General features: G+C 40.2%; 1 protein-coding gene across 3 annotated transcripts in view; it reads right to left on the bottom strand.

Annotated features, from left to right (window-relative positions):
- Nucleotides 1–374: 374 nt before the first annotated feature.
- The window catches only part of LOC139413212 (matrilin-4-like), a 65,587-nt gene continuing 49,809 nt past the window's right edge, over nucleotides 375–16,152 (bottom strand). For all 3 annotated transcript variants that reach the window (XM_071160328.1, XM_071160329.1, XM_071160330.1), the window contains 5 exons: nucleotides 7,337–7,459; nucleotides 5,791–6,195; nucleotides 5,350–5,502; nucleotides 4,918–5,022; nucleotides 375–1,523 (listed from right to left, as the gene is read on the bottom strand). In XM_071160328.1, the coding sequence (XP_071016429.1) occupies nucleotides 1,465–1,523; nucleotides 4,918–5,022; nucleotides 5,350–5,502; nucleotides 5,791–6,195; nucleotides 7,337–7,459 (845 nt within the window). In that variant the 3' untranslated portion in view covers nucleotides 375–1,464. The remainder of the gene's footprint in view (nucleotides 1,524–4,917; nucleotides 5,023–5,349; nucleotides 5,503–5,790; nucleotides 6,196–7,336; nucleotides 7,460–16,152) is intronic.

Raw genomic sequence — 16,152 nt, 5'->3', positions numbered from 1 at the left:
GGCATTTCACATTCTCCAGAGTCTTGGCTGGAAGTCAACAAACACGGCAATGGAAAGAAGAGCTCACCCCCATTAGCCTTAATTAGAAGGTACTTACAAAGGTCATCCATGGTGGAACACTTGTTGTGAAAAGAACACAAGGTATCCCAGGGACTTATTAGACCCTCTATGGAGATAGGAACTGAAGTTCATCATCATAAAGTATGTCTCTGTTTGAAAACGATAATGAAGAAAAATCCAATTACACATCACTCGTAAATTTAGTCCTTTGGGGGTACACACCATAACACATCTCTGACCAATTACAGGGTAACTGCTCTCAGGTTGCAATGATCCTACGATTCTGTTTAGAGTTTTGAAGAAACAACACAGCGAACAATTTTGTCTTTATTGCCGTCTGTGCCAGAATACAGAGAGGCTTTGAACATAACAAAAAAAAGGTTATTAGAAATATACAAAAACTACAGGTAACCAAATATAGGGGTATAAATCTTTCCATCACGTGGTCGTTTAATACAAGACTAAACAAAGAATAACAAGAAACTTAAAAGGCCCTCTTGTTCAGTTACATATCTCAGTGACATTCTCTCTGTCCCTCAAAAATGCAGTAACATGCATAACAGAGAGGGATAATTGTAAAAACTGTAAAAAGCTCAATCGATTTAAAATTAAACCATAGCAAAAGGTGGGGCATAAACTTCGCTTTGTTTTTGGTGGTATTTTGATTTCACATAATATATCAGTAAAGTCATTACCTAATTCAATTTCATACATAGTTCCCCAGTAAGACAATTCATGTGATCAAGTTAATACAGTACTTGATATCATCCTCTAGACAGTCATGTTTTGGTTTGATCTGGGTAATTGGGTGATGCTTGGTTTCACTTTTGTAAATCCAGGAACCATTATTTGTACTCTTTTTGATGCTGCTATTGTTCATTCCTCTACAAATATTGCATTATATTACTTTCTACGAATCACTGATTGGTGCTTTGAATTGACCTAGGCTAGATCATAAGGACTGGTAATAGTAACACTTCTTAATTTCTCTTTTCTCAGATATCTACTGCCGGTATAAAAAAATGGCTATAAATACATCACATTTAACAAACCATATAAAACAGATCAAGTATAAATAGGGCACAAAGAAACTGGTATCTGGTGTGTCAATGGAAAAATACTGTGTTTAAGTTATAAACAATGGCTGTACTTTCTAGTTGCCTGTGCTTATGTCTACAGTAAGTAGTGTGCCAACTGTTCCTATTGATGTGTTTGACATGACTTAAGTCCAGTGCATTCATGCTCTGATACGAGATACTCTACATGAAATATTGTTTTGGGTAATTTACATCATGGATATTCAACATTGACAGGACTTGTTTTTCCCGTTACATTCTTGACAGGAAGAGTCCTCTATACTCAATGAATCTCCACATCCTTGTTGGGTTACATGGTTGACACCCCTCATTTCCGTGACAGCAGCTGGTTCTCCAAGTCCTCCAATCGAGCAGTCATCCCCGCCAGTAGAAAAGAGTTAAGGAAATAAACACATCATTCCATTTTATGGTCAAATGGGCTGAACGAATGAAGTTGAGCTGAGTTTAATGATATTGTAGTAGAAGAATCATATGGCTTTTTTTATGGGATTAATTTTGGTCCGAATCCTAATTTGAAATGTGTGCACTAAACTTGGACTTAAATCATGCATTGATGTTGATGGGAAGATCTGTGCAAAAACTTGAGTTACAGACACTGACATGTTTGGGCCAACAGTATATCACTTAAATGCATATATATTAAGTACCTAAGGTACAGTGCCTTTGGAAAGTATTCAGACCACTTGACTTTTTCCACATTTTGTTAGGTTAAAACTTTATTCTAAAATTGATTAAATTGTTGTTGATTTTTCGAATCAATCTACACACAATACCCCATAATGACAAAGCAAAAACAGTTTATACATTTTTGCTAATTTATAAATAATAACAATTCTGAAATATCACATATACATAAGTATTCAGACCCTTTACTCAGTACTTGGTTGAAGCGCCTTTGGCAGTGCTTACAGCCTCGAGTCTTCTTGGGTATGACGCTACAAGCTTGACACCTGTATTTGGGGAGTTTCTCCCATTCTCCTCTGCAGATCCTTTCAGCTCTGTCAGGTTGGATGGGGATCGTTGCTGCACAGCTATTTTCAGGTCTCTCCAGAGATGTTAATTCGGGTTCAAGTCTGGGCTCTGGCTGGGCCCCTCAAGGACATTCAGAGACTTACCCCGAAGCCACTCCCATGTTGTCTTGGCTGTGTACTTAGGGTAGTTGTCCTGTTGGAAAGGGAACCTTTGCCCACTTGTCTGAGACCCTGAGTGCTCTGGAGCAGGTTTTCATTAAGGATCACTCTGTACTTTTCTCTGTTCATCTTTACCTCAATCCTGACTAGTCTCCCAGTCCCTGCCACTGAAAAATATCCCCACAGCATCATGCTGCCACCACCATGCTTCACCTTAGAGATGGTGCCAAGTTTCCTCCAGAAAACATGGCATTCAGGCCAAAGAGTTCAATCTTGGTTTCATCAGACCAGAGAATCTTATTTCTCGTGGTCTAAGAGTCTTTAGGTGCCTTTTGGAAAACTCCAAGGGGGCTGTCATGTACCTTTTATTGAGGAGTGGATTTCGCCTGTTCGCTCTACCATAAAGGCCTGATTGGTGGAGTGCTGCAGAGATGGTTGTCCTTCTCGAAGGTTCTTCCATCTCCACAGAGGAACTCTAGAGATCTGTCAGAGTGACCATCGGGTTCTTGGTCACCTCCCTGATCAAGACCCTTCTCTCCCGATTGTTCAGTTTTGCCATGCGGCCAACTCTAGGAAGAGTCTTGTGGTAGTCGTTCCAAACTTCTTCCATTTAAGATCGATGGAGGCCACAGTGTTTTTGGGGACATTCAAAGCTGCAGAAATGTTTTGGTACCCTTCCCCAGATCTGTGCCTGGACACAATACTGTCTCACAGCTCTATGGACAATTACTTCAACCTCATGGCTTGATTTTTGCTCTGACATACAATGTCAACTGTGGGACCTTATATAGACAGGTGTGTGCCTTTAAAAATCATGTCCAATCAAGTTGTAGAAACATCTCAAGGAAACATCGAGGGTGGAGCAGGATGCACTTGAGCTCAATTTTGAGTCTCAGAGCAAAGGGTCTGAATACTTTTCTAAAAACCTGTTTTCGCTTTGTCATTATGGGTTATTGTGTGTAGATGATTTTGAAAAATGTAATCTATTTTAGAATAAAGCTGTAACGTAACAAAATGTGGAAAAGTCAAGGGGTCTGAATTCTTTCCGAAGGCACTAACAACTATGGTTTAAAAAAACATTTATATAAACTACATAAAGTGTTTTGTTATAGTAATTGTTATCACAAAACTGTAAAATGTTAGGACAAAATAAGGTAGTATCTGAAATATCTGGATCAATAGCCAGATCTAATTTACTAGCACAAATGTTATAATGGGCGCCCCACAAAAAATATGTCCTCCCTATGAAAAGTAGCCATGTGCACAGTCAATCAAAAGATATTTATGTGCAATGGCATGATGGAGACTGACGTGAAATTCCACTGCAACAGAAGTGCCATTGTAACTCCTTATCACCTCTAATCCCTAAGCATTTACAAGGAAAAAAACAATTGGTCTTTGAAACGTTGTCCTTTCAGATAGTGTTCCCTCTTTGGACTAATCTGTTTCTAGAGTCTTTGAGTAAACAGTGATCCACTTTACACAGTGATGAATATATTAGGTATGTTACGCTTAAGTTAAGTGATAGTTTACCATGTAGACCAGAACAGACATGATCATGCTTTACTGACTCAGAACTGATACAACATGTTTTTTCATGAATGTTACCTTTTATGAAAGTGATAAGAATCCAACACAAATATATACATATGAGTTTAAACAAATCTTTCTTTTCATTTTGGGCTGGATTCCCGGACACAGTTTAAGCCTATTCCTGGAATAAAAAGCATGCTTAACGAAGAATCTCTATTGAAAAACATTTTAGTCCAGTACTAAGCTTAATCTGGGTCCAGGAAACTGGACATTAATGTATATGTTGACGACTGTTTTGAGTATTCATTGTGCCCTTTGATGTCTAATCATTTTGAATATTGTCCAGAGAGCTAAATAATCATTTAACCAGAGACAGCAAACACTGGTTGATTTTATTTTCAGGCCAATTTTCTGGCTTTGTGGAGACAAAAACAAATGTATGTGGACCACACCACACATGGTGGGGGGAAGATTGTGGCAAGTGCAAAATAAAATAAAGACTAGAGGAACAGGCACCCTGACTAGTATAAATTAACAATATTTGGGTGTGTGTTAGCTTTGTCTCAGCTACGAGTGTGTATATAAGTCATGCTTATATACTATTCTGCCTGCGGCTGTTCACCGGACGTGCTACCTGTCCCAGACATGCTGTTTTCAACTCTCTAGAGACAGCAGGAGTGGTAGAGATACTCTTAATGATCGGCTATGAAAAGCCAACTGACATTTACTCCTGAGGTGTTGACTTGCTGCACCCTCGACAACTACTGTGATTATTATTATTTGACCATGCTGGTCATTTATGAACATCTTGGCCATGTTCTGTTATAATCTCCACCCGGCACAGCCAGAAGAGGACTGGCCACCCCTCATAGCCTGGTTCCTCTCTAGGTTTCTTCCTAGGTTTTGCCCTTTCTAGGGAGTTTTTCCTAGCCACCGTGCTTCTACACCTGCATTACTTGCCGTTTGGGATTTTAGGCTAGGTTTCTGTAAAGCACTTTGAGATATCAGCTGATGTACGAAGGGCTATATAAATACATATGATTTGATTTGCTACAAAGTTCACGTTAAATGAACAGGAACTGTATATAAAAGGATATGTTTTGTTGTCAGCTGCTCCAGCGTGGTCATTGTGGCTTGCTGGAACTCAACCAGACTCTCACAGGAACATGGGTTTTTTACCTCAATCTCTCCCTGGCTCTCCTCTGAAAACACACATTTACATAATTTAGCAGACAGTCCTATCCAGAGAAACTCATTCATTTCCCCCCCCCCCCCCTTCCTGGTACCCAATGGGAATCAAACCCACAACCCTGGTGTTGCAAGCGCCATGCTCAACCAACTGAGCCACAGGGGATCACATACACATTATGAAAAAAAGTCACTTTCTCTCCAAATTAAGAAATGTAAGGAGGTGTCTATTGTGTAAAAAGTATTTAACCTCATCTTCTCTATTAATCTTTGCCTGACTTGATGGTGCTCTAAAATAACAAGTTCTGATTATTTTGTGATTTGATCATAGAATAGAATACCTGCACAGATGTTGAGCTTGAGGTTCTCTGCTATCTGGTTGATGAAAGTGAAGTCAGTGGTATAAAAGAAGTGCTTGTCGTGTGGCTCCGAGGCAATCTCGCGCAGCTCATCCTCCACGGCCTTCCCAACGCCAACAGCATACATAGTGATACCTGGCACACAGGAAAATGCAGTATCTCACTGAAGTCCTGAATTGTATTTGATTGCAAGCACTGTTTTGTTGAAACATCTAGCCACACAACAAAGTAGTGCATGGCAGTCGATTTGGACATGATTTTTTGTCTTTAAGTAGTAGGCTTTCATATTTCATAACCATGTTACATGAGCTCTCATAGAAAGATATTCAAATCTTAATGTTCTTGGTCTTATGGAAACATTACTGCTGAAGCTTTATAATACATTAGGCAAATAAATTACAGCCCGTGTGTCATCTACAGTACCTGCTTCTTTGGCTTTCTTGGCCCACTCGGTGATGTCGTCTTGAGAGCGGCCGTCAGTGAAGACCAGGCCCACACGAGGGACATTCTTGCGGGCACCCTCGGCCTCTGAGAAGCTGTTCTCTACCATATGCTTGAGAGCCAGGCCCGTCATGGTGCCCTTCTCCATGTACTCCACATTCATCACCGCCTTCTTGATGTCAACCGCCGTCTGGTACATGTTGAGGGAGAACTCGGTTCGCACGCGACTGGAGTACTGCACTAGGCCCACTCGTGTCCCGTGCGCCGACACGTCCAGGGAGTCCACCACCTGGTTTACAAACTGCTTTACCAGCTCAAAGTTCTGGGGACGCACACTCTTGGAGCCGTCGATGAGGAGGACCAGGTCAATGTTGGCTGATCTGCAGGCTGGGTGGGACAAGGGGCGAATCAGGGCACTTTTCATACAGTAACATGCCCTTGTTGCATTTACCATGCATGGATTGTTGGTCTTTCATAAAACACTGTGGGATTCATCAGAAACAACAGCTCCTTTGGCAGTGTTCGCTTGATGAAGAAAGGGCTTTTTTATATTTTTCCCTGTAAAAATTAACTTACAAAGAGGGAAAGACGTAGGAGGACTATTCATACCAAACTTTAAATTGTATTTCCAGGCAGCATTTTGCCCAATCCTAATTTGGTTTAGAGATGATTCTTCTGCCCCCTTGCTGAGTATAGAGAGACATGGAAGAGATGTTCGTCACTGATATATCCCTTTAACAATGTAAACTACGCTTTGGTCCTATTAGTGCTAACACAATTTCTATTGGTGCAAAATTAAATGCTATGCTCCGCTATTTGACAATGCTTTGTGGTCTGGAGAGCAGTATTTTGCATCCCCCAAATAGTCCAAATGTGGAATCCGTACCCTTGCTGATATCATGGACAGCAATGTTTGAGAACATTCCAAACACATTACAAATCAAATCATTTTTTCTGTATTTACAATTTAGGTCAGCTATTCTGGACTATGGAGTCCCTTGGGAAACCCAACTACCGACCACCCAATGATGGGATTTATAAATACATTATCTGGGATGGTGACATGTTGGCTGGGCAGGGTTGGGAGAACGAGATGAAAGGTTGGGGGTAGAGGCCACCTTTTTTATTTTCCTGTTTATACTGAATGTATTATTACTTAAACTTTTGAGTGGTAGCCTATGGGTAATGGATAATGTACCTGTAACCTAGCGAACAAAAATAATACACTGTGGAATGTGCAGTTATTATGCATTTTAACAGGTCCTTACTGTAAAACTCTCAATTACTTACATGGCTAAATATTTTATTTTGGAAGAGGTTATATTTATATTATATTTGTAGGTTATGCAATTCCAGTCCTAGTCCTGGAGCACATTAGATATTAGATATGATTTTCTAGATACTACAGAGGGACAACTGAATGGTAGTAGTTGTATTGAGCCATTGCATCCTGGTGAACCACAGGAGTTGTAGAGGGTATGAGAGGATATTCATTATTGTATTCAGTGGGTGTGTGAGGTATACTTACTTCTGCAGCCTTTGCCATCCTCCGCCAGTAGCTGTGCCTCAGGACAGATGCAGTAGTAGGATCCTGGTGTGCTGACACACTGGTGCTCACAGCCATGCACCACTGTGTTACACAGGTCAAGATCTGTGGAAGACAAACACACATGGAGAGACTGACAAACTGAGGGGCAATGGATGAGAAGTGTGTAGTGTCATAGGTTATGTCCAAGATCAATGGAATGCGATGGGTTCAAATAGAATTTGTATTGTTAGGAATACTTTAGTTACTTTTGATTGAGCTTGCTTGGAGCACTTCAACCAATGACCAATCCCAAATGTGCAAACTGGCACTCCTGACAGGCACAATCAAGTGCTAAAAATATTACAAAGAAAACATTATTTGAACTCGGGTCTGATCAAAAATAAACAAAATCCTGTTGTGTGCAAGTAATAAGGACAGAAAATATGTATTTTAAGCTTGATAAGTACAGGATAGTATGTAGATTTGTTGAGTTTGCAATGTTCACCAAAAATCTCACTCACTCAAATACGCTGTTGTATACATCTGTCCCTATGTATTCTACTGTTTGGCCTGATGATGGCCTCACTAACTTGAGTTTGAAGTGTTGTATTCACAGGTGAAGGTGCATGGGGAGGCGATACAGATCTGCTTACAGTCATGCACGCAGGTCTATCATTGTATCATACAAACAGATACACTGATTACAGCTTGAAGGGAAGGTTGTGGTTTCGTGCCCAGGATTCTTCTATTGTTTGAGAAGTTCTATACCAACTTGGACTCTCAAGTATTCCTAAGGAAGATCATACTTCTTGGGGATTGTTTTGCCAGGGTCGGCCAGGACCACATTTGAAGAGGCATGATAAGAAGGAAGGTGTCAGCAATACCAACTCAAATGGAGTTATTCTCCTAACCAAATTTGTAGAATATGACCTTGTCATCTTCAATCAGAAAAACAAATTCAAAACATCCTGGATGCATCCACACAATGGCATATAATTGGCTGTCATTGTCTGAGGTAAGGATTGTTGTGTTGTGAACATCCCAAGAGCGATGACGAGTCTCAGCAACTTTTGGAAAGGACAGATCCCTTGATCCGCTCCATTATGTCCAGTAGACTAATAAATAAAAAGGGTGAAAACTAGGGCTAAGACGGCCAAGACGTCTGAGAGATACCAGCAAACTGCAACACCTCAGGATGCACCTCTTGGTGCTGAATTCCCCAAAGAATAACCTGAGGATATCGAAACATACTGGAGCATGCTCAAGTCCACCATGCTCAACACCTTCAAGAATACCATTGTCTATGAGATCAAAAAGCACAAGGACTGATTTGATAACATGACCAAACTTGTATAACCCAGCGACACAAAACCAATAAACGTTTGCGCTTGACAGAATGACATAAGCTTTTAAGCTAAAAGAGAGACTCACCGCAGAGCGAAGGTAAATGTCCAACCTTGAGTGAGGGACTCAAACACAGGAAAGGCACTGGAGATCCTACATCTGGTGGACCCTGTCGATACCAGAGGCTTCTTCCATGCCACCAAGGCATTATACAAACCCAGTTACTGTAGCCTAAACCCATTCCGCTTAAAAGATGGACATAAGCTGCTGAATGATGAATCAATGATAAAGACTCCTACTCCTCCCAGAATCACATTGCGGCTTTCGTACAACCAGAGGCACAACAGACATGCAAGGAGCAAAAGCAAACAATTTACATGGCCTTTATGACCTTACAAAAGTATTTGAATCTATGAACTATGATGCCCTTTGGCTGACAAACTCACCAGGGTACTGTGATCAGTAACAGTGGTGCTAAAATGTAATCCTTAAAGATGAAACCTGGGGTGAAACTGGATCATTGTCCCCACCCATTCTTCATTGCTGCCATCATTCACCTTACAGCTCAAATCTGTTTCAGGGAGTCCAAACCTAAACAAATTCAAGACAAACAGCAAATAGGTTATCATGGAGCTCCGGTATGCACATGACAATGCCATATCTGCCCACTTGGAAGAACACATACTGGGCATCCTGGATTCCTTCGCAAAGACGTACACAGTCCTAGGTCTGGCACTAAACATAAAAAAAGACACCAAGCCCGACCTGATAAGACAACACCGCCCAAAACAATACGTGTTGGCAATACCAGACAACACAGGCCACAACAATATATATTGACTATATCACCCCCGTAAATGTGGATCACTTTCAATACCGTTGGAGCGGTTTTCTTGAGTCGAAGGTGAGGCGGACCAAAACGCAGCGTGGCTATTATTCATGGTTCTTTAATAAAGGAACTATACATGAATAGACTAACAAAACAAGAAATGTAAATTTAAAAAAAATTAATTTAAAAAAAACAAACAAAAAAACAGCCCTATCTGGTGCAAACACAGAGACAGGAACAATCACCCACAAAACCCAACACCAAACAGGCTACCTAAATATGGTTCCCAATCAGAGACAATGACTAACACCTGCCTCTGATTGAGAACCATATCAGGCCAAACATAGAAATAGACAAACTAGACATGTAACATAGAATGCCCACTCAGATCACACCCTGACCAAACAAAACATAGAAACATACAAAGCAAACTATGGTCAGGGTGTGACAACCGTGGCCGCTTTCTCTCCTCTAAAGCTAAATTAGCAGTGGAGCATTTGCCAGACTGGTGAAATTAGTGTTTGACTATGGTGATATTCAGGTCACAACTTAATAATTAAGTCCTCATCTACAAAGCTGTAGTTCTTCCAACCCTACTATATGGGGAAACCAAAACCACGTACAGTAAGCACCACCAAAGATTCCTCTGCAAAATCATGAAGATCAGATGGGAAGACAGGTGCACCAACACCTGTGTCCTGAAGGAGTGTGGTAGCAGAATCAGAATTAGTTAGGTAACATTGATAAATAAGATGTCTATTTATATAATAATGCTTATGTGAGATATTCGTCATTAGAATGTCTTCTTTTGGATAATACTGTTGGCAGTTTGCAGGTATCCCTTCTCTGCTAGGGCTTAGTCACTTGGCCCCCAGGCTTGTCTTCTTATGGGAATGTGTCTGTAACTATTACATGTCCCCTCTGAGGTTGCCCTTATCTTGATTTTTGACCTAAGAGGCTCAATGTCTTTTCTGATCTTGTCCAGGAGGGGGTGTATTTGATATACAGTGAGGCAAAAAAGTATTTAGTCAGCCACCAATTGTGCAAGTTCTCCCACTTAAAAAGATGAGAGAGGCATGATGTTTCCACCCCCATGCTTCACAGTAGGTATGGTGTTCTTTGGATGCAACTCAGCATTCTTTGTCCTCCAAACACAACGAGTTGAGTTTTTACCAAAAAGTTATATTTTGGTTTCATCTGACCATATGACATTCTCCCAATCTTCTTCTGGATCATCCAAATGCTCTCTAGCAAACTTCAGACAGGCCTGGACATGTACTGGCTTAACCAGGGGGACAAGTCTGGCACTGCAGGATTTGAGTCCCTGGTGGCGTAGTGTGTTACTGATGGTAGGCTTTGTTACTTTGGTCCCAGCTCTCTGCAGGTCATTCACTAGGTCCCCCCGTGTGGTTCTGGGATTTTTGCTCACCATTCTTGTGATCATTTTGACCCCACGGGGTGAGATCTTTGGCGGAGCCCCAGACGAGGGAGATTATCAGTGGTCTTGTATATCTTCCATTTCCTAATAATTGCACCCACAGTTGATTTCTTCAAACCAAGCTGCTTACCTATTGCAGATTCAGTCTTCCCAGCCTGGTGCAGGTCTACAATTTTGTTTCTGGTGTCCTTTGACAGCTCTTTGGTCTTGGCCATAGTGGAGTTTGGAGTGTGACTGTTTGAGGTTGTGGACAGGTGTATTTTATACTGATAACAAGTTCAAACAGGTGCCATTAACCTCTTGAACCTCTGGGGGCAGTATTTCATTTTTGGATGAAAAACGTTCCCGTTTTTAACAAGATATTTTGTCACGAAAAGATGCTCGACTATGCATATAATTGACAGCTTTGGAAAGAAAACACTCTGACATTTCCAAAACTGCAAAGATATTGTCTGTGAGTGCCACAGAACTAATGCTACAGGCCAAGATGAAATTTCATACAGGAAGTGAGCCAGATTTTTGAGGCGCTGTGTTCCAATGTCTCCTTATATGGCTGTGAATGCGCAAGGAGAGAGCCTACACTTTCTGTCGTTTCCCCAAGGTGTTTGCAGCATTGTGACGTATTTGTAGGCATATCATTGGAAAATTGACCAAAAGAGACTACATTTACCAGGTGTCCGCTCGGTGTCCTCCGTCGAAACTATTGCGTAATTTCCAGGTGCGCGCATTTTTCCATTTTGAACAGAGGAGAAACCAAACTGCCACGAGTGACTTATCATCAAATAGATATGTGAAAAAAACCTTGAGGATTGATTCTAAACAACATTTGACATGTTTCTGTCGATATTATGGAGTTAATTTGGAAAAAAGTTCGCATTGTAATGACTGAATTTTCTGTTTTTTTTCTCAGCCAAACATGATGAACAAAATGGAGCGATTTCTCCTACACAAATAATATTTTTGGAAAAACTGAACATTTGCTATCTAACTGAGAGTCTCCTCATTGAAAACATCCGAAGTTCTTCAAAGGTAAATTATTTTATTTGAATGCTTTTCTTGTTTTTGTGAAAATGTTGCCTGCTGAATGCTAGGCTTAATGCTATGCTAGCTATCAATACTCTTACACAAATGCTTGTGGTTGAAAAGCATTTTTTGAAAATCTGAGATGACAGTGTTGTTAACAAAAGGCTAAGCTTGTGAGCCAATATATTTATTTCATTTAATTTGCGATTTTCATGAATAGTTAACGTTGCGTAATGGTAATGAGCTTGAGGCTATAATTACGCTCCCGGATACGGGATTGCTCTTCGCAACAGGTTAATACAGGTAACGAGTGGAGGACAGAGGAACCTCTTAAAGAAGAAGTTACAGGTCTGTGAGAGCCAGAAATCTTGCTTGTTTGTAGGTGACCAAATACTTATTTTCCACCATCATTTGCAAATAAATTAAATAAAAATCCTACAATGTGATTTTCTGGATTTCTTTTTCTAATTTTGTCTGTCATAGTTGAAGTGTACCTATGATGAATATTACAGGCCTTTCTCATCTTTTTAAGTGCGAGAACTTGCACAATTGGTGGCTGACTAAATACTTTTTTGCCCCACTGTATGCCATTGGATGGGGTAATGTTTTTGGTTCTAAGTGGTACCAAGAACGAGATAAGAACTTAGTTTAGGAGACCAAACTGAATGATAATTTATAGCCAATGCTGTCTGGCTATGTGTGTCTTTGCTATAAAGGATCTCAGTTGCCAATATGTAAGCACTCTCAGAGAATTCATTTATAGATACTGAATTGATCTGAGAGTCACAGGGCTATGGTGAAGCTCATAGAATTAAAGATGGACTTTATGATAACTCTGACTTGTGCGTGGTTTGCTCTCATGATTTGGTAACACAGGAAATTTCCACGACAGGAGGCAAACATTAACACTTCTTGATGCACCCATCCCGTTAGCGGGATAATTTTCGTCAACATCCGCTGAATTGCAGAGCGCCAAATTCAAATTAAATTACAAAAAATATAACATTTTCATGAAATCACAAGTGCAATATAGCAAAACACAGCTTAGCTTGTTGTTAATCCACCTGTTGTGTCAGATTTCAAAAAAGCTTTTTGGTGAAAGCATACCAAGCGGTTATGTAAGGACATCTCTCTCAGCAGACAAAACATTACAAACAGCTAGCAGCCATCTTCGGATGTTTGCACTCACAAGACTCCCAGTTACCCAATAAATGTTCCTTTTGTTCCATAAAGATTATTTTATATCCAAAATGCCTCCATTTGGTTGGCGTGTTATGTTCAGCAATCCACAGGTTCGAGCGGTCACGACCGTGCAGACGAAAATTCCAAATAGTATCCGTAAAGTTCGTAGAAACATGTCAAACGTTTTTTATAATCCATCCTCAGGTTGTTTTTACAATATATAACCGATAATATTTCAACCGGACTGTAGCTTCTTCAATAGGAGAGAGAGAGAAAATGTCTGCTCCAAGATGTTGCACATGCAAAATGCTGCTGGCACCCAGCCATCCAATGACACGATGTGAACTTTCTCGAGACTGTTCACACCATGTGGAAGCCATAGGAAAGGAATCTGGTTGATATCCCTTTAAATGGAGCGAAGGCAGGCAATGGAACAGAGAGCTTTCAGGAAAAACAGCACTTCCGGGTTGGATTTTCGTCAGGTTTGCGCCTGCAATATCAGTTCTGTTATACTCACAGACAATATTTTGACAGTTTTGGAAACTTTAGGGTGTTTTCTATCCTAATCTGACTGATCTGAATTATATGCATATTCTAGATTCTGGGCCTGAGAAATAGGCAGTTTCATTTGGGTACGTTTTTTATCCAAACATCAAAATACTGCCCCCTACATTCAACATGTATGTAAGTCTAAGCCCTTGGTTCGCAATATCTACTAAGCTAACATATGGAATTGTTTTAAGATGGTCATATGATGGATCATTTAGCTATTTGATTTGAAATTTTAGGACCCCTGTAGGTATATAAAAAAAAAAAAAAAAATTAAAAAGGCCTTTACTGTCATAGCCCATACAAATGTGAATAAAACATTTATAAAACAGACAGTAAATATAATAACAATGAGGAATAATGTTTTGAAGTGTCTGTCTTATGTCTAGGATATATATATATACAGTATAAGCAACTCAGGATGTTTTATATATATTTTTTTTAGACCCAAATTTACCCACTTTGGCTATGGAACTTCTTACACCTTATTCACATTGTGCCATTTATATGGTCCGGTACTGGGTTACCGAATGACGACTCCCCTGAAGGTTGTGTGCGTCGTAGAGCAAAACAAGTGAGTGCTAATTGTTCCTGAGACTCCTACCTGTCGATGTTGTTGTTGCTCAAACATTTCTGTCTGGACAGTCAGTTTCCGAAATTAGGTCGTAGGCATCAGAAAGTTCAGACAACTGCCGTAAAGCTTGTGGATGTTGTAGAGCAAAACAAACAACGACATGGGGTGATGAGTTGCTAGCTCAAACGGTTCGGGTTTACCAGACAATTTCGTGATGATTGTCTTGTTCAGATCCTCTCATGTGTAGAAAAACACAGCTTTCACAAGCTCCATGCTATGGAATGGGCACAAGCTTTATATCGATGGAAAATGGGTATTGAGCTGCAGCCACCGAAAGAAACGATAAGTCTCTAACAGAAACACACAGGAAGCTATTCAATATTCAAAATGACGTGAAGTATTGACTCATGTTTTTTTAAAGCATCACCACTACCATCACCAGCTCACTAGTATAGGTCCTGTACTCCCAGCTAACCGCAAAGCAATTTGGTGGACAGAAGAAACGCTACAAGTACCAACCTGAAAAAGTGCCCTATCAACACCACTAATTAGGAGGACAATGCATAGGACAGAACCACATGGAGGAAGCCAGTCAACAAGGGAGTTACACTACAATAACTCTGCCACTCCGCAGAAGACAAGTGACAACAATGTAAGGAGATCTTTACCTCCAAGAAGGCCCACCAATCATCCACCACCATCACATACCCTTGGCCACACTGCAGCAGAATCTTGCATCTCTTGGATTATCCTCTTCAGCTATCTGAAGACCCACAAACAGGAAGCAACAGGAGGACAATAATTCTCAACCTACAGTGATCGTCTATAATGGTAACTTGAGTTGCTTTTGATTGAGCTTGGCCAGCGCAATGGAAGCAATGATATAGTCCAAAAAGTACAATCCATCAATCCTACACTCCAGGTAGGCTGAATCAGACAATCAAAAGTATTTGATTAAATCATACTATTTGAACTCAGTTCTGCTGAGAGATTTGAACAAAATCCTATTGTGTAGAAGTAATAAGGATGGGGAAAAAATATATTTATCTTCCTTTAAAGCTGCAATATATAACTTTTTGGGCAAATGTGAGTTATTGCTCTGTCATTCTCATTGAAAGCAAGTTTAAGAACCGGTAAATGTTCTGTGTGTGCTATTTCTATGCTTCCCCTTCTTAAATTTAGTTTTTTACGTCTTTTACATTCGGTTTTGTACACCAGTCTCAAACAGCTGAAAATATAATATTTTGGGTTATATTAAAAATATATTTCACAGTGGTTTAGATGGTACAATGATTCTCTACATAAATTGCTTGTTTGGTCACAAACTGAAATTTTAGCAACCAGGAAATGACAGAGAAAGTTATAATATTGCACATTTAATTTGTAAAAACGTTGTTGTTGTTGTTTTGAAGCATGGATTTCCATTATTCCAATTTTAAAGATGGAGCTCGAAATTGATTAATACAGAGTAAAATGTAGATTTGTTCCCCTTGTAATGATCACAACAAAAATCTCACCCAGCAGCTGGCTCAAATACGATGTTGGGTAATTCTGCCACTAGCTAAATGCATTATATTGTTTAGCCTGATGATGGCCTCACTAACTTGTGCAGGTCTTCTTGTCAGCGAGATTCTGAATTGCCGTCTGGAGCTTAAGCTCCTGGTAGGGTCACCCGTAGCGGTAAGGTCGGATGTTACAGGCAAAGTGTGATAGAACAAAGACCTTAACTGCAGAGCAGGCAGAATATAATGGTCACAATGGTTGTAAAGGTGGAGGAAGACTGCAGTAGCGAGAGGTCACCAGTCGTCATGGGCTGCATGCCATTGGAGCTGCCAGTAGGATCACCTCTTTAAGGTCAGAAAGCAAACGTTTAAATT

This window comes from Oncorhynchus clarkii, chromosome 7 (genome assembly GCF_045791955.1).
Source record: "Oncorhynchus clarkii lewisi isolate Uvic-CL-2024 chromosome 7, UVic_Ocla_1.0, whole genome shotgun sequence".
NCBI classification, from domain to species: domain Eukaryota; kingdom Metazoa; phylum Chordata; class Actinopteri; order Salmoniformes; family Salmonidae; genus Oncorhynchus; species Oncorhynchus clarkii.
The sequence above is the reverse complement of the archived record's forward strand: the minus strand, read 5'-3'. Positions and strand labels throughout refer to the sequence as shown.